Source organism: Symphodus melops (assembly GCF_947650265.1).
Source record: "Symphodus melops genome assembly, chromosome: 17".
In the NCBI taxonomy this organism is placed as follows: Eukaryota; Metazoa; Chordata; class Actinopteri; order Labriformes; family Labridae; genus Symphodus; species Symphodus melops.
In genome coordinates, this window is record NC_136707.1 from 6831553 (window position 1) to 6855926 (window position 24374).

The 24374-nt window shown below is 39.3% G+C and overlaps 1 protein-coding gene across 4 annotated transcripts in view; it reads left to right on the forward strand.

Annotated features, from left to right (window-relative positions):
* mybpc2a (myosin binding protein Ca) overlaps positions 1–24374 on the forward strand; it is a 47837-nt gene that overhangs the window by 5217 nt on the left and 18246 nt on the right. Inside the window, exons 2-11 of one of the 4 annotated variants that reach the window (XM_079365643.1) lie at positions 9060–9095; positions 9441–9464; positions 15324–15407; positions 15559–15707; positions 16297–16414; positions 16651–16699; positions 19805–19861; positions 19960–20129; positions 20402–20534; positions 23311–23435. In XM_079365643.1, the coding sequence (XP_079221769.1) occupies positions 9060–9095; positions 9441–9464; positions 15324–15407; positions 15559–15707; positions 16297–16414; positions 16651–16699; positions 19805–19861; positions 19960–20129; positions 20402–20534; positions 23311–23435 (945 nt within the window). Of the gene's footprint in view, positions 1–9059; positions 9096–9440; positions 9465–14309; positions 14681–15323; positions 15408–15558; positions 15708–16296; positions 16415–16650; positions 16700–19804; positions 19862–19959; positions 20130–20401; positions 20535–23310; positions 23436–24374 lie in introns of those variants that run through there. The other 3 variants (XM_079365644.1, XM_079365645.1, XM_079365646.1) reach the window with 3 other exon arrangements.

Sequence of the window (24374 nt, forward strand, 5' to 3'; positions counted from 1 at the left end):
TATTCCCCCTTTCCCTCCACAAAGTAGATGCAGCTCAGCAGGCAAAAACCCAAAAGTAGGTCATGCAAATGCAAACATCTCTCCTGCTCCGTTCTTGGTCAGCAAAGTTATAACTAGGAGCTCTCAGCTCTTAAGTTATGTATAATAATTAACTCCTGAACAGGAGAAACCACAGTGTTTCTTTATATAACACCATATCACAGCAAAAGTAACGTCATGACAATTCACATAAAGAGTAGGTTTAGATTGTAATCTGTTATGTAACTTACAGAAACCCAACATTAATTTATGATCAAACACTTGGCAGTGACAGACAGGAAACATATTTTTAATGGGCAGAAACCTCAAGCAGAATCGTTGGTGGCTATCTGTCATGACTTGCCAAGAAATCCAATCAGACCAGATGCAAAAAGAGAGAGACAAACAGAATCGCGGTCAAACGTATATACTCAGAGACTAAATAGCTAAAATAGCAATGCCAATTATTGTTTAGAAAGTATGTCTAGTATTAACAATAACAAGTAAATAGAACGAGTATGACTGACACAGATAGTTGGAACAATTGTACTCAAGCAGCCGTGCCTAGACTAGGAAACGCAAAACTCCAGGGAACATACAATGTTAGTGACACACATTAGTCCGACATCAACTCATACAGATGACAAGAAAGAGGAGCAGACAGGAGCCCATTTTGCCAAGTCCTCCAGCAGCTAAACCTTTAGCAGCATAACTTGGGCCAGTCCAAGTCTGAGCCAGTCATAACAATTAGCTTTATCAGAAAGGCAAGTTTAAAGCCTGCTCTTAAAAATAGAGATGGTTCCAACATCCTTGATCCTGACTGGTAGATAATTCTACAGGATTCATAATTTACAGCTCTGCCTCCCATACTACTTCTAAAAAGGATTGGTACATAAACGAGACTGTATTGTGCAAGTGTTATATTTTGGAGGGGAGAGATAATGTTCTACCTGAACATTAAGAGCTATGTACTCGAGAAAGAAGAAGGCTTTTAAATTCTGGAGTGGACCATTAAGGAGAAATATGACCTCCTCTCCCAGCTCTGTCTGTCAGTCCATGAGCTGCTGTTTTTTTTTTTATTTCTGCATGTCCTTACTATCAAAATGTTACTCTGAATATATCCTTTTACCCTTTCATCCTGCAAGTAAGGACATACTATTCAATACACGCTGCAGTCCTGTGTCATATCATCAAGACAAATTAACTTGGCAAAAGATGGAGTCAAAGTGAGGACAGAGGCTTAAGTGTACTCCGATTCTGCCGACAGCGTCGCTCTTCATCCTCATCGTAAAAATGGTGAAACTCCATCAGTCACACTCTGCACCCAGCATGGATGCCAGCCAATTGCCAATAATATCATTGATGCTAATCCACACATTCAGGGTATAAATACATTTTTGGAATATTATTCTTCCCTTTACTCTACTGCTAACATTCCCCCATTTTAATGTACATCAGTATTATGCAAATACAGAAGCAGATCTCCGTCACACCATCATGTGGTGTAAGTATAGCAGCAGCAGTAGCAGCTGGTCACATGTGATCACTAAAGGAACGAGTGGCTTTTAAAGAAGGATTAAGGTGCTTTTAAAACATTTAGAGATTCCTTGTTGAATAATGCTGGCAAATATGTATAAAATGGAGGGGGATTACAGTTTCAAATGAGTAAAAGCATTACTCTGAAGCAAAGCTGCTCTTTCACCCCCCCCCACCAAAAAAAAAATAAAAAATCTAAGTAGGGTCCTTTCTCATAAGATTATAGTTTCTTTGGTGTAAGGTTAAGCTAACAAAGGTACACACTTCCCATAATGCAACATCATAATCAACCTGTTTGATTTCACAGCAGGAAACCATGTGTCTGTCTAACTCCCCAGATTGTAATGCAGGCATTCTGTAAAATATACTGTTTTTAGAACTCAGTCAGAGATTTTTTTTTTTTTTTTTTTCTAAATGTATAATGTTCAAAAGCCTCAGGGAATTACAGATATTTTCTTACCCTTTTTTGCTGGGCTAAATAGCGTCCTCCTGCTTTTTTCTATATAGGTACAGTATAATTGGTGGACCCTTTGAAAAAGTTGCTATTCTGATGTGTTTTTAGTCCTCAGTGTATTCAAATTTGAAAAAGAAAAACTGTAAAGCAACACCAAGATTCCCAGGCTTATTCTAGGTCTTTGTGAAAAACAAATTATCTTGGACAAAACAAGAGTCTTATAAGCACAGACTGTTACGGGCACTTGAGAAATCTTTTGCTCGATGTTGTGTGATCACGAAAAAAGGTAGGGATGTTTCTTCAAGTGTGTTTGAAACAGATCATTGAAATCTAAGAGGTATACCTCTGGGCTGCTCTGGAGTTTCTCAGTCACCATCTGCTATGAAATAAGCGTTTTATGTAGGTCTAAAGTTAGCTTCATGTCTAATGGGAAATATCCATTGAGGTATTAAAAGAATATATTGTGTTGTTCTGGTTTCTGGACTTTGAGGATAACTCCAAAAAATTACCAGCAGGTATGACTTTTAGAAGTTACTTGCAGTAGCTGTCTTCAGCTACTCCCTTGCAAACACACGGTAACATGAGCTCAGAAGCGTCCCCTGTGACTAACACGCTCGTCCAGTGTAGAGGGGTGAAGGGCACCCCGCTGCCGTGACAAAGTATGAGCAAGGGAAATATGTTACCGCCAATTGGCATTGTGCACAGCCTGAGAGGAGACTGCGTGGGCCTCAGTCTCTAGTTAACACGTCTGCTGTTGCCATAGCTTACGGTTGTAGACGTGCCTAAGTGACTTAATGTATTCAGCAGTCCTCCAACATCAAGATCAGGCAGAAACAAAACCACTTAAGTGGTGCAATTCTCAGCAGCAGCATTAGACATCTTGCAAAGAGACAGCTGCTCAGTATCTACCATCAAAACATTCAAAGAAATGCATAGAATGATCTATGACTTCTTTGGCTTTATTCAGCATTGAGAGAGATAGATTTTGTGATTACATTTTTTGGCTTGGCCGGACTCCTTTGGCTCAACCAACTGAAAAAGCAGGAGACGCACGCAGTAGAGGAAGACAGGGAAATGTCAAGAGAGATTAACGAAGCACATTCCACAGAGGTTAGCCTTCAAAGCAACACAGGAAGAGAGAGCAAAAGAGAGAAAGAGGGAGTGCGGGGGATTGTGCGGAGGATGATCACAGAAATGTAAATTTTATTGTTTGTCAGTATAAGGAGGTGTTTGATTGGCATTGTAATAACCTTTGGCATGTATAAATAATCACAAATAATCAACTGCCGCAGCAAAGAAACCTTACAAACTTTGTAAGCTCTAACAGTTCTTTGTTCTGGTTTCCCCATCCTCGTCTTTACTGTTTGGTTCACTCATCTTGTTGTAGTCAAAATATGTTGAGCTGCAGTAGGGAGCTTTTTTGGAGGGAAATACTTAAAAGCCCACCATGTTAGCTGCCCAGTACTTAAAAAAACAGACACAGTTTGCAGCAAGCTGTTAGACCTGCGGAGCATTCAGCAGCTAAAAAGCAAGATAATCCCGTTAGTAGTCAGAAGAGACAAAAACCAAGCTTAAAAAGTGTACATACGAATGTGACCTCCAAATCCCAGAGTATAACGGGCAAAAGAAAAGTTTTGCTGTTTTTTTGGCCTCCAAATGCTGGTAACATGATGCTCACTATAACATAACTTAGACAGAAACCCGTCTTGGGGAGGGTGGCCATCCTGATTTTTCATGGACTGTTCTGTTTTCAAGTTCTTTGTCCCGAGTTAAAACATATTCAGTAAATTACAAATATATTCCGATTTTAAAGAGTCTCTGTCCCAATTTTAACCACTCACAACAATACATCATGCTTGGAACACTTGTCTACATGTCAATCAGTGTTGTTGCCATGGCTGTTACTGATTTAAATAGGAAAACCCCTAACATACCACTGGTGAATGTTCAATACTGACTTGTCTGTACATGAATCAATCAATGACAGGGTTCCGGCTGTGGCTTAGCTAACCTAGCTACTCGTTTTAACGAGAGCTGCTGCGTAATGACAGGTAGGCTAGCGGTCATACTGAGAAAAAAAAGTCAGCGTTTTTCAAAGACGTCAAGGAAAGTTACAGCTTTGTTCAAAAACCGGGCAATGAATATGCTGCATTTTGCACACACTGCAGGTGTCCATTTACTGTCGCCCCCAGTGGAAATACAGACATTCAAAGCCCTATTAAAACAAGCAAACAAACAGTGGGTACAGGCTACAGTTAACACTGTTTGGACTTGGGGTAAGGCATACGATGTTGACAACAACTTCAACAAGATGCTCAGGAGGATACCTTTACCTCCAATCTTGTGCAGTGCGGGTCACCGATCCGTGGATTGATACGTTTGGGTTTGTGCTAAAATTATGTCCCAAATTAAAGGTTTAAAAATATGGTCATGCTATTCTTGGTAATTCTTCATATTTCAGTTTCAAGCTGTCGCGAAGGCTGTGTTTATCACAGACAATATGATTAAGAAATTTCAAGCAATGTAATGCCAGTTTTTGAATTCAGTTTCTACAGTTTGGGAGTGCAATTTATTTTCACAACTACAAGGAAAAGCCAGTTTGTGATTTACACTTATCTAGTCTCTAGCTTGGTCAGTCTTTCTTTTCTCTTCTCTGTCAGTGTCCTCTGTTGGCTCTTTATTTGCTATGTTATTTTTTTTGTTTTTAAGAATGCCATATTAAAAAAATGACCCTACCGCTCTCCTTAGACATCGTGCTTCAGTGTATAGTGGAAGAAAAGAGGCACCATACTCCCTATCACAACTCTGTATACGGTCAAAATAATTTTAAAGATGTTATTTTATGGTTTAAAAAAATTCCTTATGTTCAAATTCAATTGAACTGTAACATCCTATTTCAAAGCATACACACAGTGCATAAATGACCTATAACCCTGTAATCCATTGCAATAAAAATAGAAACATCTATGGCATTTAGTGGATACTTAAGCACCTTTAAGATTGAAGAATGCGTACATCTTTTAGTACGTGCTGTTATAAACAAATCCCCAACTCAGACAGTGTAAGCGCTCTGCACTACCAAACCAACAAGTACTTATTTCAAACATAAATCCATGCATGTCCCAGCTTCTATATTATGGCTTACCCATAATCAGTTTATAGCCTGAGTCATACAGTAAGGACACTAAAGCTGTCAAGTTTGAAATGATATCAGTGATAAGCTTTTGGAATCAAAAAACGTCTCTAATTATGAGGCCCAGAGCATGTTGTGATGTGTGTATTTTAAGGCAGTATTGACAGTGACAAGGTCAGCGAAAACTGAGTAAATAAAATAAACTCTTCTTTCAACAAGCTTCTCGAATGATATTTGTTAAATATAAACCATGTATATCTCATCTCTCCCTCTGAAGAACCCAATCCTCATGCTCTTAAAGCAAAGCTTCACGCCATCCTTGACCCCTGCTAGCCTGTATCATTCTTCTTCTCTCTTTCCCGTTTTTAGTTTCCACCTCATGGCTCTCCATCTTGCTTAACTCTTTTTTTTTACCCTTCAGAAAAGTGGAATTAGATTTAAATAGGACAAAGAAACGGTGGGACAAAAAAGTGCTGAGAGAAGGGATTTGCATTAAGTGAAAAGGAAGAAGGAATGGAGACCGCCAGAGACATTATCCATTTAAGAGATACCTGGAAGACAGAGAAGCAGACGGCTTTAGAGTGAAATTATCTAGGACAGAGAGAGGAGCGTCGATGAAGCGTGGACAGTAATGAGAGCGGAGATGGATCCACACGGACAGAGTGTTCATCAGCCGTGCATTACCTTCAGTATATGAGCTGAAGGTTCAACATTCACAATTGTACTGGTTGGGACTTTGTGGGTTTCTCACAACTTTTATCACACAACGAGACAGTCAAGCAAGTGAGAGAAGGAGAATGATACCACTAGCTTGTGTTTGCCTTTGTATAAATTGCAAGCTTGGGTATGGAACTAAAGAGACCTCGAAATAAACGTTAAGCTTTTTTAATCATATCAACACAGCGGCCATTCTCTTCTAGTATTAAGCCTAGAGGTGGAAGCTCAATGCTCAAAATGTTGTTAAAGTTGGTTAAAACAACTTTTCTGATTATCCATTGTTACACAACAGCTAATCTTAGCATTTATCAACATCCTAGCTAGCTAACATGGAGTTTTGATAACTAGAATTGAAATGTTGATTATACCATTTGATAGTTTTACATAATACAATAGATAGTATAAGCATACATTTCTTTAGCTGGTTAGCTAGCAAGTGGTCAATCTAAAATCCATGAAATGTAATCATTTGTTTGGCAGAACATTTGAAGAGCAATCAAGCGCCTCACCCTGAACTTTACGTCTGTAAAAAAAAGACTGCTGATGCTGTCTCTTCTGTTTTCTTGTCGTCACTTTTCATTACTCCCTAACTTTTCATTAAAAATAGCTTCATAGACACCATTATAAGTTTATAATGTATACATAGTGTTCTTTTAACAAAAACTATTTCCCCATGCCCTTCTTTATACAGTAAAAAGTATCAATTAGAATGTTAAAAAAAGAAAGCTTTTTAAGCAGTTTAAAGTCCATCACATGCATCTTGCTACACCATAACAGCGGTTAAAGGCAATAACAATACCAACATAGAAATAGTCAAGATACTCTATTTCTTCATTATCTTTTGGATTTTGTAGGTCACTGAGTAACATTAGTATCAATAATATCATCTTTTTTCATAACAAGTGAAAACACTTCTCACTGGAGCTTTAAAATAAGACATGTATGTACATGTTGTGTTTTTGATCATGTTTAGAAATTTGCATTTGTTTCACTCTGATCATCTGCATGAATATGTTAAACAGATTCAGTAGCTCATATTGTTTGCATGTAAAAAAACAAACAAACATGCAATGTCGAGCACTGGAAAGTTGATTAAATATATATGAAAGAAGAATCCCGAAAATGACCTCTTTGTAATCAGAAGCTCTTTTGTGGAAACGGAGTTTCTTGCACTCATTGCAGGAAGTAAAAGAGGAAAATCCACATTGATTGCTGAGAATCTCACATCTTTCCTCTTTGCAGTTGAGACTGCAGCCTGCTGCAGGGTACAAACATCTTACAGTACATCTAATGTTAGTTAGATCCAACCTATGAAGTTTTGTCTGCATATTTTTTGAAGTTATGACGTAAAGACAAAGGTTGTCAGTCTGAATTTAAATTAGGCTATTTTTTACTGCCACTAAGAAATTAGCAATTCTAATCTCCTCCAGCTACTCAAGGTGCTTTTCCAGTTCTTGTTACTGAACTATTTGTTTAATTAATGCATTGTTTAAAAGAACTTAGTCTAATTTTTACAGGATTTTGCATCAGCCACAGTGAAAACATCAATCAGCACTGAAAGATTGATTAAAACGGTTCTCTGCATTTAACGTTGAAGACTCAAGAGCGTCTCAGAGCCCTTAAGTTTCTGTAAAATCTATAAAATGAATTTATATTGACGTGCAGCCTCTCCACTGAAAATAAATGGGATTGATACAGTGATAATTGGGACTTTAACATAGCATTACAAAATCAGTTGATTGATGTAACCCCCCCAGTTGTCTCTCAACTAAATCTTTGCAGATATCATTACAGCTTGAAGAAAACTTGACAATAAATGGAATAAGCCAATAAAAACAAAACGAACATCTTCGTAATCTGAAATGTAACAACGGATTGTTCACAAATGAGGGGCGAGGAAGATGCTTCAGCAGGAACCCAAAGAAAGTTTTTACTGTCTGCTCCATCGAAGATCCCCTCATGGATTTCTGAGATGAAGTGCTGAGAGAAGCATAAACAGATTGCTGCCTGAAAAACAAACCATATCCAAAATAGAAACGTTGTCTCTCCCCCCCCCCCCTCCCTCCACCCACCAGCATGCCAGACATAGTGTGCCAGCCATGAGTGCCAAGGCCAGGCCTTGAAATCTTAGACCTACTGTTAAGTGGACTCATGGGACACTTAGCTTCTCAGTGCCAGTTGTGCCTTGTTGTTGGTGGTCTGAGAGAGATGATAGCTGTCAAGATGATTTCCTCATTCACATCGACTAGGCCCTTTAATACGCCTTGCTGCATTGCAGAAACCTTATTCTAACATTTAAACAGTAAGCCTAATGAGGGCATAGACTTGCAACATTATTGACGACATGGTTAAAAGTGAATGCAGCCAAAGTTATTATTATTACTGTGCAGCTGTGTGCTTCAGATTGTCTGGCAGACAGAACCTCATGCCTAATCTGCCATCTCATTAGACACCCTTGAGCTTTTGCAGTAACCTAGATCTGGGATCCTGGAACTTTGATGTACTTATCCTATCAAAAGCATTTTTGTCTTGAGGCTGCCCCTCTCAGATTTTTTTAAGCCCAATTATTCTTCATGATCTCTGAAAAATGCACTTATATTTATCTCAGCTGCACTGTTTCTGTAAACTATGCCTCATTTGAATCGTGCGCTATCCCCCTGGTGGAATCCAGTAGTCTCTCTCTTGCCAGTAGCATACCCTGCAGAAATCACGAAGAGGTGCATAAAGCGAGGTTGCCTGCATGTTGTTTCCCTTTGCTGATGCTGGAGAATCTGTGTTTATTTTATTGAAAAGTGTATATTTTGTGTAGTTTTGTATGTTAATGAAGGAGTCTTCTTGCTGTTTTAGGAGTCCATATCTGTGTATCCTGTAGATGCCCCATCAGAACACTAAAAGCCTTCTTGCGCTCTTTGTAAACCCAAATCCATGTTAATGTAAAAAAAAAAATACCCTTCCTTTTTATAAACACAAGGCATTGTGTCTCAGACAAAACAAGCTGTGAACAAGTGCCCCGTGATAGAAAAAAATGTTATTAGTTCTGGTCTCCCGAGGATTGAGATGAAAAAATGCAGCTCTTCAAACAGTTTACTGTGCCTTACCTCTGGAAGCCATGACTATCCAAACTGCTGCTTCTGTTGCTGTTGTGTGATATGAAATAATAGGGATGCACAAATTAATTTACATAATTGCTGTTAATTGCAGAAGCCGAGGGCGATAAGACTGCAGCACCTCCTGCTGGTAAGTGCCTTCATGACATCTTACAGTATCGGATCCCACACAATTTGTGTGATCCAAGGATTCAGTCTTTTTTTAAGAAACAGATTTAGCGATCAGCTTTTCATACTTCAACAAATGATAACATCTGAAAAAGAAATATGTTAATAACAGTGTTTTTCATTAGTCAATCATTGACCAGAGGGGTAAGAATAACACTCTTACCCACTTTTGGTTTGCCTGTGTTTTATAAATATAACTTTTGATTTTTCTTCATAATCATCCTCGCCATCTTTTTTTTCTTCTAATGTTATCCTCACCATTCTAATCCTCGTCTTCAAAATAATGTATGTCTTTCCGCTCGTTCAGACATGCAGGCAGAGGAGGATGAGGGTAAGACTTGCAAAGAAATAAACACAGAAACAGTGATCTTCTGTGGTAATGGGTCTGAGAGTGGAGATGCATGGCACACACACATACATACATAATATCCTTTTAATAGCACTAAGGGCATGTTATAAGTTTATTTTAAGTGCAGGAGATGCTAATTAAATTAGGTGTCAGGTGCAAAATAGAAGGTGTTTAATTTATGGGTGAGGATCACATGTTATGAGTGTGTGCATCTGTGTTTGTGACTTTTCTATTTTAGCTTTGGTGAACTTTCTCCACATGAACACTATTATGCAAATAAACTTTCACATTTGTCCTTTGGCAAACACTAAAAGAACTATAGCAGAGTTAGCATCCCTTTTTTAAACCTGGTGAGGAGCTAACAGCTTCGACTGACGGAATACTTAGTTCCATTAAAGTACAATATAAAAATGTATTCATCACATCGACGCAATATGGGACGCAATTTAGGGGGGAATTATTACATTTAATTAGGGTGTATTTTGTAGTCATCGTTTTAGACTGTTTGAAGACTTTATTGTAAGGTTAAGTGATCAATGAACGATTTGTCTGTGTCAAACGGTTTGAACTCAAGGCATTTTTAAAACAAATTGGTGAAATGACTTCATATCAAAGCAATAAAGACCATTTGGGCTGGTGATAAGATGCAATGAATCACTTTAATATAACGTAACAAATGTATTGTGACGGTTCAGAATGTAACATATATTAATGTAGAGTAACTTACATGTCACCGCATAACAATCCATAAATTTGCTTAAAAAAAGTAAAACATAACAGCTTTACATACCACACATAACATACTGTAGCTTACAATAATATAACGTAAAGTTAAATAAACTGCTTTGATTTGCAACCATTTAATCAAATTAGAAAGGGACATGGCGTGTAAAATCTGTGTAAACACTTTGTTTCCACAATCTACTTATGGCTCCCAAATAATTATGTTTGTATCTAAAAATCAACAAATTCAAGCACAACTTTAAATCAACAGGCCTGCCCTTTATCGTCACCGTGCTATTTAGTTCCCAAATGGTTTTTTTCTGACCAACAATCTGGAACATTAAAGTGTTAGATTAAACTGAAATGTATACCGATTAATTTGATGTAGGCTAATATTAAAGCTTTTAGATACAGTGAAAAATGGAAGAATAGTAGCTCCAATTAGCCAACACTCACCAGTCTGCAGTCAGGTCTGACACAAACAGAACTGGCAAGGGGATATACTGTAGCCAACATTTGCTGTACTTTGGGTTCCTTTGCCACTTCTCGAGCTACTCAACAAGTGTCAATGTGTATCCAACCTTCTACATGTTGCAGTATGATAGTGTTTTCTGTGTGAGAAAGCAGCCTGAGATAGATGCAGAATGGCAGTTTGTGCCTCTCATTTGAGCTCTACGTGTGTCTGAGAACCTGACCTTTCAAGACAAATCTATAGCTGAGGGTAATACATTCAGCTAAATGTGTGGAATAGTTGTGTGTGGGTGTAGTTGCCTACAGCAGAATGGTTACATGTATGTGAGATGTATATGTGCTCTATGTCTGTACAGATCAGGTGGAATCATGTTCTGCGCTGCAACGTTGCACAGTTTTATTAGTCAAACAGTAGAAAGTGATGCATATGTATGATTATGTTGATTTCCTCTTTGCCAGCAGCATGCATCTGTAATATGTAATGAGTCCCCTAAGAGTAAAAAAAAAGAAGCATGTAGTTGTACATTTATGTATGGAGTCTATATGTGTGTGTACATATTCAGTTCACCTTTGGGGTTTAAATGTCAACTCACATTATGCAGAAACTGTGAAGGAGTGCATAATCAAGTAGTTGTGTTTCTGAGTGTGTGTGTGTGTGTGTGTGTGTGTGTGTGTGTGTGTGTGTGTGTGTGTGTGTGAGAGAGAGAATATTTCAGCGTGAATGTGCATTTGCTATGATTCCAGTTGAATTATTGCGTTAAGGGCCCTCGCCTTGCTGAAAGAAGCTAAACGTTAGCTTGTCTGCAGGTACAAGTGCAGGCTGGAGTTGTACAACACTGCAGCTAAACCGTTGCTTGGGTCCTGTGTTTGAATCAGAACACATGTAACACAGTTACATGCATTGCTAATTTGAAACCCCCGTTTTCTCCCCCTGTATTTCCCACTGCCAGTTAACACTGATACCACAGCATAGATAAAAGACCTTTAAGGATAAAGTTATAAGAACCAAAATAACCAACATGGTCTGAACATAGGTGTGTGAGTGTGAACATGTGAATATGAGGAACATTTTGAAGCGCTTCAGATTGAAGCACTAGTCAGACTGAATACAACCATGAAAGCCTTCTATTTATAAACCAATGTAAGACAACGCTCATGATGGTTTCTAATTTGCAGATGTGAGTAAGCTGCAGAAAATCTTATTGTCTGGGTAGTCGAATGTGTTAAAACATCACATTTGTTTCTAGGCTTTAGACTAGTCAACTTAACTTGAAGGAAGTCAGATTGAATGATGAGGCAAAAGATGAACTGCAGCATGATTTACATTTTGACCTTCTTTGCTAACAACACAACCGGACAGAGTTGAGGCTCTGCTTGTTTAGAGTCTTCTGAAACATCCTCAAAAAAAGAAAGTGAACAATTCTTAATACCTTTTTTTTTTTTAAATGTTTTACCGTTCCTCTATTTTGGTTGAAACTAGTTAAGATATTTCATCACACTCACATGAAAAATAAATGTTTATCATATCAGGGTTACTTTGTTTTTCTGCAGTCTCGTGTGTTTGTGGGCTCATAGGGGCCTCACGTGCCTGTTAAACGAAACACATTGATTTAACAATATCTAACAGTCACTTGCATTACATTAAACCGTTGTATGCTCTTCTACTCATCTGGTGCAGAACATCTGCTTAACCTGAGCTCATTCTTCATTAACAGATATCCAGCCTGCAATAGGTAAACGCTTCGCTTTACGGTTAGAGTGATTGTTCATTTGTTTCTTTGTATGTATTTGTAATTGTGTGAGTGCGTGTGTGTGTGTGTTTGTGTGTCAGTTCCGGCCTGTCTGCAGCTATTGATGAACATTTTTCTCATTCATAATCACATGTGCACACATTTCTGCAGTCTGAGTGCGCCCGAGGAAACCAGATTTAAGTCTTCATTGTCCACACAACTAATTTCCATGTACCAACTGTTTCCTTTCACTCAGCGAACAATGAGCCTAGGGATGGTAAGGAACAGTCACAACATGCTGTTTCCCAGCCTGCTTGTGATTTTTTTCCCCCTTTTATATGCCTGTTCTTTTCACAACCACAATGTGTGTTTGTGGGAATGGGGATCTGTTACCGAATGTGACAGCCTGAAACTGTTCCTCCCAGAGGCCTGGGATTGCTCTGGTGACGGCCATCATTTGTGCTTAGTATTTAATGTTTCACTCGGCCAATGGGCTCATTTGAGGATGATAATTGGTGTGGAAATGTGACTGTGAAATAACTTTATTTATGTGAAAGACAAAAGTGACAAAGAGCATCTCAGTGAATAATGAAAGAAAATAAAAGCAAAAGATGACAGCGACCCAAAGACACAACTTAAAAAGAAACTCAAGTCACAGATTATTCATCAGATACTGTCAGATGAAGGTGACAGTGAAATGAGGAAAGAAAATACAAATAGACAAAAGAGATGTCTATGAATAAAAAACTTTCAAAGTGAATTAAAGTATATTGCTTTGATTGCTTCCACCAAAGCATCCGAGAAACATTTGAACGTGAACTCTGAAGTGAACTGATGATGTCTGCTTGTAAAAAGTGATATATATATTTATATATACTGCCTGTACTTATGCTGCATATATATCATTTATCAGTTTGATTGTTAAAGATTACTACATTATAATGCTGTGGAATAATATCACCCTAATACAGTTGATTTCTCTCACTGTACAGTACATTGCAAGTATGAAGGAGACGCTGTGTGTTCTTTTTCTCTTGCTGCCCTTAATGATGAATTAATGATCTGTTCAATGAAAAGCAATGCATCAATCTCCATATAGCAATATATTTTCTGGAAGGGATAAATATGTATGCCACTATTTTAAAGTTGTCTTAAAGAGATGGAATATTTTTTATGCAGGTTCATTAATTCATAATCCTTCCCAAGTGTTTCCTTGGGAAGGTTCCGGGAATGAACCCGGGGATTAAGCACAAGTATAATATAAATAAATATAGACAAAGGCCAATTGATGAAAAAAATACAAATAAATAAATAATCCATTTAATTTATTTCCAATGAATGGCCTTATACCATAGGACAGGCACTATAAAATATGTTTTAATATTGGGTTGAAATAACGTACAGCTTGTTACAAAATGTCTTCATTATCCAAAATATGAATAGCGCCTTCAGGGGAGTTTCAGTCAATTAGTCCCTCAGGGCACTTGCACAACATTTGAAAACTTCTAATCCCAGAGCCAAGGACAGTGTCTGGACTTAATTTCCCAAACACAACAAGAGTAAACATTCAAAGTGTCCCATGGGTGCCATTCCGGGATCAGCTTCACCCACTTAGCATTTTAACTGAAACCCTTTAAATCATGCTGTACATCTGAACCTGGATCTGTCCTTAGGGGCACTTTTGATTAAAAGATCAAATTAACTGAGCCCATAAAAGCAGAGAGGGAGAAAGAGGCGCCGGCGGTGTAGCTCTCTGAATTTATGGAGGTGCATGACCTTATTTGACACGTGACCCTGGATCCATTCTCTCAGCAGCTCCTCTTGTCCAATGGATGTCCACCCAGGGGCCCACTCACTCTACTTGATTGGTGATCTGATGTGCCTACAAACCTTCTTTTCTTTCCAGTAACACTTACAAAATGTCCTACTCACGATGTGAGAAAAAGGAGAGAACTGTTTTTATGCACACTTAACAGTGTTAATGAAAGGGATTTTTGAAGTTGATTGTCGAAGACATAACTCATTAACAGCAGTGTGTTTGGCGTGAAAAAAAAAAAGAAGGACTTTTATTACAGTCTGAGAAAGAAAAAAAGTGTGTTTCTGGAGTGCGAAAGCACAATGATTTAATGTGAGTGTTCCTCACCTGCAGTCAAGATTGTCATTGGGCCAAATAACGGGTGTGTATAACACGAAGCAACGATACTGTACAGACTGACATGTTCCCCGCTCTCTCTTTCTGTCTTTCCCCCTTCGATGAAGAGTTGCCTCCTGATGGTAAGACAAATGAATACATTAGCGTCTCTGTATAGCATATCATCTGACAAGCAAACACCTTACAGAGGTTACATCAATTTACCTGCAAGAGAAACAATGGAGCTGATAAAAGAGCAAACTTGTTTTTTATCGGCAAGATCAAAGCATACAACTTCAGTGTATGTTCTGTCAGGGTGGCAGAAGATTGCTGAAAGTCAACCTTAATGTGATGCCTTTTAGAGGAGATCTGAGGAGTTTCTTTCTTCCCTGGGGGCCAGTCTGTTCTAGGGGGCTCCTTGGTCGCCTGTCAGATGGTCCCAAATGGTTGGTGAAGAGTAAAAGCAAAGGAAAAGGCATGACACAAACTCAGTGAATGGGTTTGCCTGCTAGGAAGTCTGCTGCTCAGTTTTAGTGCTAAAAATAACAGATCCCTGTGCCCGGGGGGGGGGGGGGGGGGGGGGGGTATTTAATTGTTTCAGACTTCTTATCATAAAATCGTCAATAGGTTTAAAGCTCCACAATTAGGAGGACTGCTGATTCGGTGGTTTGCTTGGTCGACTTGTCTCCTGTTGTCGTCCAAAATCAGTTTTCAGTGTGCTGCAAAGACCATGATCTCCAGCTTTAATTTGTTTTCTTTGATTCATCTTTTCAACCCCCATTACAGAGCACGTGCCAGGGGAGGAACCTCAGATGTCCGAGCTCTCTGGCATCTTCGTGTTGAAGCCAGAGAGTGTCACAGCCACCAAAGGTTGGTCAAAAAAGAAAGAGGAACAAAATCTCCTGACTTTCAAAGCAACAAATGAAAGGAGTGGCTAAAGTCTTCAAGTACAGCAGATTCATCTATTTAAAGCAAATATTGCCTATTCTTGTTTTTGTTTGGTTTTTGTTTTTTTTGTCAGGCAAGGACGTCACGTTTGTGGCTAAAGTTGACTCCTCAAAACTGCAGAGGAAGCCTGTCATGAAGTGGCTGAAAGGGAAGTGGCTGGACCTGGGAAGCAAAGCTGGGAAGCACCTGCAGTTCAAAGAGACCTATGACAGAAACACCAAGGTTTATATGTTCTCACTTTATAATGAAGCCTACAGGAAAGATCAGACGTACAAACAGTGTGGTTCTCAGATGATGGTTAGCCAGCTTGGCTTCTTTATACCTACCTAATCATTAGATGTACTTCAATTCATGGTCCCAGGAGAATTATGTTTCTTGACTTTCTCCATTACAAAAAGTAACGAACAACAACATAGGCCTGTTTATTTAGCTTGACTGGAGGATTTAGTGAAAGTTGTCAACTTTATCATTGAAGTTTTTTGAATTACTAAAAAACAGCATTTCCCAGGATGCAACTCTTTTTTTTTGCATTGAAATCTTTGACAAAGTTTCAAAACCTGCAAAACTGCTGAATGGAATAAATAAACTACAGATAAACTACAGAGGTAAACCAGCAAGCATAAAACCACTACCAGCCCTTTCCTTTATCAGCGAACCAATATCTGTCAAACTGTGTAGTCTATACACTAGTGTGTGTGTGTGTGTGTGTGTGTGTGTGTGTGTGTGTGTGTGTGTGTGTGTGTGTGTACTTGTATAGTTTCATTTACTAGTGTGTGTTCCTCACTCATAACCCCCCTTTCCTCTCTGTCAGATCTACACTTACGAGATGAGCATCATCAAAGTAGTGGATGGAGACGCAGGTGGCTACCGCTGCGAGGTCACCTCCAAAGACAAGTGCGACAGCTGCACATTCGAAGTCTCTGTGCAGGGTAGGTCTGGAGACACGCAATCTCATTATTGTCATCTTCCATTCAGCGTCTCCAGAGTTACTATGTAACTGGCTTTGTCAGCCAATAACTCAGGGAGTGCGGTGCATATTAGGTCCCATCATTTAGCGGCCTGGCGAGGTCATCACTCCATTATTCCTCTGCGGCTCAAGCCTGCTGTGTAATGAATTAACCTCGCAGAGCGCTCACCATGGCTTTCTCCTTCTGTCTGGTTTCAGCCGTACAAGAGGAGCAGCAGGACAACATCTTGGAGGCATTTAAGCGATCGTGAGTGTCAGTGCCGGCGAGGGTCTACTCAACATGTCACCCATCACAGTGTCTCACAAACGCTCCTCTGTAGATTGCCGCCTTTGGGTATCTGTCAGTCTCTACCAGCGTCTCTGCCTGTGTGTCGGTCTGTCCCTCAGCAGTCGTCGGCTTTGTGCGAGTCAGCCTGTTTTCCCATTTTTCTCTCTTTCTGTCACGTCTCAATGACTTGCTCTCTGCTTCACCTGGCATCCCTCATGGTTCAGCGTCTTAAGTTTTTCATTCTGTCTCCGGGTCAATCTCTCTCTTATTTTATACGTATTTATTTCCAACTAATAGTCTATTACTGTCTGCGCGTGTGAAACGTATCTATGTATAATGTGACTGTGTCATTTTTTTAAAATTTACTTTCGGTGTAAAATCAGTAGCACTGACACCTTGAGACTCAAATTTGTAATCTATGCTTAAACAAACTATAATTCCCCTCCCTCATCAGAGCGTGAGCAGAAACTTAAAGTAAAACTGAGAGACAGAACTGGCAAAAAGACAGCATCACATTGAGGTTCAGACAGGGTGTCAGAGTGCTTATTTGCAGTATCTTGATATGAGAGAGAAGGAGAGAGAGGGGAGGCAGAAATGAAGACGTGTTAAGTTGGTTAAAACTAAAATATGTTCCTTGAGAGATAATGTACAAGTGTGTTAACACCTAGTTACTGTATCTGGAGGTCACACAGCGGTAAGTATGGACAATCCAATTGGATAATTGCGTGTGTGTCTTTTAACATTTGTGGCCGCATCGCAACAAACTCACTCATTATTCCTCTGGACTTTTTGATTTTCAAATTCCAGACTTCATTGTGTATTTCAGCCACAGCGCCCCATCATGTGCCCTGGGCTATCAGGCTAGTTTTTCTTTCTTCATGTTGTCGCTTTGCTGAATTGTTGGCCAGCTGACAAGGCTTCAAAGCGAAATAGAAAATTAGCCTGTGGAAAACATACAGCATGCTTGCATTTTAATCTCACACTTCCAAACAACAGCCTTTTCTTTATTGTCAGAATGCATACATGAGTCCCTCTATGTATGTCATGACAATGCGACACATAGTTGAACGGCGGCATGCAACACATGCAAAACACACTGTTAAAATTCAAAGGCCACTTAACATAAACCATTTGTTTTCAGGGTTTAACATAAATGACAAGTTGTCTCGTTCACTACAAAACAACGAGCCAAAACTGAACCGGTTTCAACGGGCACAAAATATTTGCATTTGGATTTTTGATTGGGCATCACTGAGAGTTTAATGGGAGTTTAAAACCAAAAAAAAATAATCCCTGAATTATACATTTCAAGAGTATTCTTTGATCTAACTCATAGTAAAAACTTATTCGTCTATTGTAAGCTTGGTTAATGCATGCACAAAGAGGAAATGTGTACAAAAAAATCTAAAGAAACCACAGTGGCACAAACCCCAGTAATTGACATCCCGTTACTTGCTTTTCTGGCTCTTTGTTGTATACACTTTTTTCCACTTGCTTCATCCACAGCTTAAAAGTAGACATAAGTACCTCGTGTACAAGCAGGAGAACTGGTTTTTGTTGCCTTTTCTGCTGTTGGATATTTTGAGCTCTTGAACCCAAAACGCACTGAGCAAGTCAATCATTCTTGTTGACATGAATTGTATGGTGATACTTTCTGTAGCTTGCAGGAACCAGGACTGACAATGCTGAGATTAAGAGCAGGTGCGACTTAAACTCTGTTGCAGCTCAAAACCCAATAAAACCATTCAGGTTTTTGTCGTGACTGATTGTCTAGTCTAGTACTTCTCTGAATTGAGATATTGTTGGTTTTTCACATGCAAAAAAAATAGCGTTGTGTTCATTGTTTGCCAGTTTAAAGAAGTCTTGGAGTATTGGTGAGCTTAAGACACCTAATAACTTTCCTTCTTTGCCTGTCATGGGCGAGCATATAAAGATACATGAGTGACCCATGAACCAACACAAACTGCACCTTTGTCTCCTTCCATTATTCGTCGGATGCAGTATTAAACCATCCCTCAAAAGTGTGTAGATTGTTTAGGATCTATTCTCATTGCTGTGGTGTATGAAGCGACATCGTTTTCCAGCACACCTATCCATGTTATGATCACATACAGGACAGCGTTATCACCCTGAGAGAAATACTTCCCATCAGGAGGGCAAGGACAACATAGATGGAGGTTATCCTTGGATGAACTGCTCATCCATAGGACATACACAATTAAACAGAACTGCTTTGAATTTTATTGGCATTTATGTTGCTCTCTGAGGGGTTCAATGAGCCTCGACCATGCCGGGAAAAATGCTCCACGCTGTAAAGGAGCTGCCAAAACTCCTCACAGCAGGCAACAACACGCACTCCAGTCTGTAGACAGTTATTGGTGTGTGCCACACACAGCACTTGTCACCTTTTTCGAGGACAAGAGGGTGACTGATGACTCGAAACCATGCGAGTCAGACGTTCGTGTGAGGGAAAATGAAAGGTTTTTGTAGTCAAACACGGCTCAATTCTCGTCATTTTATCCTGCATGAAAATAGCTTTTTTTTCTTGTGTTGCGTGCATCTCAGACTTTCATATAACCTCATTGCTTCCATGCTTATGACAGCTTAGCCATCCTTCAATCAGATTGCATTCAGCCACTTTTCCTCGCTATGATGTTTTCAATGTTCGATGCTATTTTGATTTTGCTTATTTTTTTGACCAGTATGTTGCCTTCATCTGCTTGTCTGCTGTTATTTCTGTTTGTCACTTGTATTTAGGGCATGATGCTAGCTTTTAGTCCTCATCAATTGCTCTGCTCTATGTTCTCACTCATGCTATTTTTGCATCAATCTGAACACAGGATGAAAAAAGGGTAAGTTTAAACCACAGGCTTTCATTCATTAAATCTGCTGTGTGCTGGTGGATTTTCTCATGTTGCCTTTGTTAGATTCATAATTGTGTCTTGTATTTTATGTTTCTATGTATTTATAGTGCTAGTTAATGGGAATTAATTTTAGAATATCTATGTCCTAATAATCTTTTGTGTCATAAATAGCATAGTTTATAATCCTACCAAGATAATTTCTCCAATCTTTTAATTCCAGTGGAGATGCAGGTGAGGATGCGGGGGATCTGGACTTCAGTGCCCTGCTGAAGAAAAGGTAAAATTATCTTTATCATCTATACAGATACAAAATGACCTTAAACATATCTATAATCTGCTTCTCACTGATTTTATCTAATTCCCAACCATATTCAGGCAGAAGAAACACCAGGAAGTCAAAGAGGAAGTGGATGTTTGGGAAATCTTAAAGGCGGCAAAGCCATGTGACTATGAGAAGATCGCCTTTGAGTACGGAATCACAGACCTGAGGGGCATGCTGTCAAGGCTGAAGAAGATGAAGAAGGTGGAGCCCAAAAAGAGTGATGGTGAGAAGAGAGGGAAGAGACATGAGGATTTAGGAGGGAAAAAAGAAGACACACTTAGCACAAGTACTGTACTGAGGTGGCAGGCAGGGAAACCAGAGCTCTTTTATGTGGTAGGCTGTAAATACCAGCAGCGTTTTAAAGGCCTCTGGGGAGAAGTTATATTGCAGGGACAACAGGTGGAATGTGTTTTAGCATATGCTGTCCACTGGTTGGCACTTGTGGATTATTTGGGAATAAAAGAAGAAGTATACTAACAGATATTTGTGTGTCAGCTTTCCTGAGGAAGTTGGATTCAGCCTACTCAGTGGACAAGGGCAAGAAGATCCAGCTCACAGTGGAGGTGGCTGACCCTGATGCTCCTGTCAAGTGGCTCAAGAATGGACAAGAGATCAAACCATCAGCCAAGTAAGCACATTTCAATGATTAAAGTGAACGTGAGTGTTTGAGATATCTTCTCTAACACTTGTGTCTACAGGAATTTAATCTGGTGTACTATGGAAACAAAAGTCATTGCAAATAAATAAATGGGTGTTGCTTAAAAAAAGCTCGACAACTTTTGAATTTGGGAATTATTTTAAATGGCGCTGGTTTTGTAACTCCAAAGATTAGTTTCTTTTATTCTTACTTCTTTTGTATTGTGTACTTGTATTTGTATGAGGTATTTTTACCAAATAGTTGTCCTCATAAACAGGTATCAAAGGATTTCTTCTTCTAGTCTTTTAATTGTTAGGAAACCAACTTCGATGTACACCGCTGCCACCAACTGGACAGGAGTGTAACACTGGAAGAGTATGTAATGTAGAGAGTGGGATTGGAGCATGCACTAACAATCAGTAGAACAGCAATCAAGCACTACTTGACTCTTTCATAAAAAAGACAAAAGAATACAATAAACAGACAAACAATTTAGAGACAGCTGGGATGGGTAGCAAATATCTTAACAAAAGACACTCTCTTAATTCAAGCTCACGAAACAAGCCCTCATGATTAGCAAATTAAAACTAGAATGACACATTTTTCATTCACTTTATAAAGCTATTGTGACCATGATTGCCTATAAAAACATCCACAACTCTTAAGTCATAAAAGCAAGTTTTAGGCGAGATGCTCCTCGAAACAACGTAGCGTCCAGATCTTTTTAGAATCTGTTTTGTGACCCAGGCTTTAAAGATGATTTCTCCTCACAAGTTTGTCATTTTAACACAACTGGGCACAGTTATTATTGTAACTCTGATAACAGTCAACAGTTAATTGGATACAAATATGTTAAATTCAGTATCAGTTAATGAGGTTCGGTTTATGAGGTCAGCTGACTTGAGTTGGTGGAAGTGAAGTATTGAAAATAAAAATGAAAGTAAAACAGGTTAAACACCTGTTAAATATTTTTTATTCTAATCATGTTAACTTCCATGTTTAAAATTAATTTTAACTAAATGCAGATAACTAAAAGACATGTTTAATATAGGGGTACATGAGGGTTCTTTTTTTTGTTTGTTTAAATCAATACCATTAATTTTTTTAATTCTTGAATGTTGTTTGTTAATGGGCAAGTCAGGCCCCAGGCCGGTCAGGGCAGCCAAGGAATGACAAACTTTAAACCACAGCAGTAGCAGAAAATGTGCAAATTTCCCAACCACAGTAGGAGACCTCCCTGAGGGGGCCCATATGACCGAATTCTTTCTCATTGCCCTGCTAAGTGTGGCTTGCATTCTTGCTTTGAAACCAAGTTATGTCTCTAACATTGCAAATAGACTAGAAATCCACTGAGATAAGATGAAAAATATTCAGTGAAGTTAATTAAATATTTTTAGGAGCTATAGACTTAGAACACTTTATTTATCCCAGAGGGATAAATGACTTACTCTAAATTTAGAGTTTTCAGCCTGCTGAGCTCTCTTCTGCGTCTGTGTCGCTCCTCCTTGCTCTTTTCCCTCCTCCTTCAAAGACTTCTTTTGGTGTTTTATTGAAGAGGGTACAGCTGTTGCAAGTGGTATTTTTTCAATGGTTCCACCATCTGCCATTTTGAGTAGCTCCATGCTGTTCATTGAGATTAAGGCAGTCCTCTTCCTGTTTGATTAGACAGTAACTAATGGAGAGGGGACATTTATTCGCCCAGAACAGCAGCTCCCAGGAGGTTCTCTCAGAGTGTGCACTGCAACCAGCTAGATCTGACGAATCAAATGTTTAAGAGGGTACAGAGTTTTGCAATTAAACCCCACATAACAGGAACTACTTACCTTCAGGATGATGATTGTTCATGTTGATGTATCTTTGCATCAAGTTGAGCTTTGCATTTTCTGTCAAGAAAAGGACAAATTGTCTTCCATAAAATAAACCTTCGATCAACTAAGAGACAAAAAATAACCTTTATGCTGCACTTTTAGCCCAGATGATGCTCCTTTGAACTGGCAGACATTGTAGTTGACTTGCAGGTTGAATTTCAGATCATGCAGTTGTAATTCCTTTAATTGGGCGACTAAGTTTGACTCCCCATGAACAACTCTACCTCAGCTGTGGCTTAGCGCTGCAGCAGGTCATTTTTATTTCAGAGTACAATCAGAGGCGCTGCTTGTCAACAGGCAAAGCAGGCTACTGCTTGGGGCCTCAAGGCCAGTACGGGGCCCCCCAACGGCTGACAAACTTTAAACCAAAGCATTCCCTCTAAATGCCCAAGTTTTGCAACGACAGTAGGACACCTGCATAATCGGCAGCACTCACTCTAAATGTCCTGCTGAGCGTTGGAGCATTACACCTTTGAAATCCTAAATGTATCAATGAAAGAAAATGACAGACCCTAGAATCGCCCCTTGAATACAATTTCGAGTTTGTCATCCCTTCCTGCCGCTGCATGCGATGAATATGTGACACCAAAGTCCTTTGATTTTTATCACTATGTTTGCACAACAACTGTAATGTTTATGTGTGGGAGCATATTCTTGTGATTACGCAGGAACAGGTCTGAAGGTCTCTCTACGAGAATGTGTGTTTTTTTTTTTATACGTAACTGTGAGTCACTCCTTTGTTTTCAGGCGCTCAGCGACTGTTTGTGGCTGGATTGGCTGAAAGCAATTTTTCATTATTGTCCCTCCCCTGTGTTTCTGTTTCTCTCTCCCCACGTTTGTTCCTTAAACTTGTATAATCTCCCCCCCCCCCCCCCTCCCCCCCATCCCCATGTGTCCAGGTATGTTTTTGAGAGCGTGGGCAACAAGCGGACACTCACTATCAACAAGTGCAACCTGTCTGATGACGCAGCATACGAGTGCGTGGTCGGGGAAGAGAAGTGCTTCACGGAGGTTTTTGTCAAAGGTAGATGAGTCACTGTCTTTGAGGGATCCTTCTTTCAGTAGGTAGAGGCTTTTTTTCTGCTCAGTTTAGCAGATTCTGTCATTTGAGCGCAGAGAGGGTTGACAGCTCTGTTACCATCCTGTGTCTGTGTTTGTCATCTGTTTATTTCAATGCTGTTGTGCTGCGCAGTAGCACGCTGCTCTCTGTTGTCAGCTCACTTATTTTTAATGGCTACGTTGCAAGAGAATATTCAATGCTTTGTTTAATGTCATGTATCACAGTTGTTGTGATGCATGCATCAGTGTGCTGTCACATTTGTTAGAGTTTGACTGATAAGTGGGTTTTAAAGGCCATTTTGATTCCTGTTCAGATGAAATGTTGTACTTTTGGTCAATATTCAGAAAAACAATATAAACTAATTGAACATCTAAAAAAAACATACTCTCTGCTTTTATGTCTGGCATTTTTTTGGTTTGTTTGTATGAGAGGATTTTGATGAACGTAATTAACTCTATCGCTTCTATAATAATCCAGTGCTTTGCTCTGTGTGCTTACTGCTCAACACTGCTTTTACAATTTCAGAGGCCGTACACAAGGGTAAGCTCTTCACCACAGACACGGCTCCCATGCAGCAAACCTGTGTGTGTGTGTGTGTGTGTGTGTGTGTGTGTGTATTTGTGTCCATATAGAAACATCATTCACATCGCTCTTTGTGAACATCTTCATCAAACCCTTTTGTTGTTGATTCATCTCGACATCAGTGAGGGAGTTCTTCAGATGACAGCTAGTCAAAACTAGCAGTCCCAGTACTTTAAATAAGGCATAAAGTACTTAGGCAAAAGCTGAGGCTTTTGCTGTGTTCATGTTTTGAAGTGATTACTACGGGAAAGGATTTTCCCACAACAAAATCAAATTCACTCACACTCACAAAACTCTGTGAAATGATGATCGAGATGATTT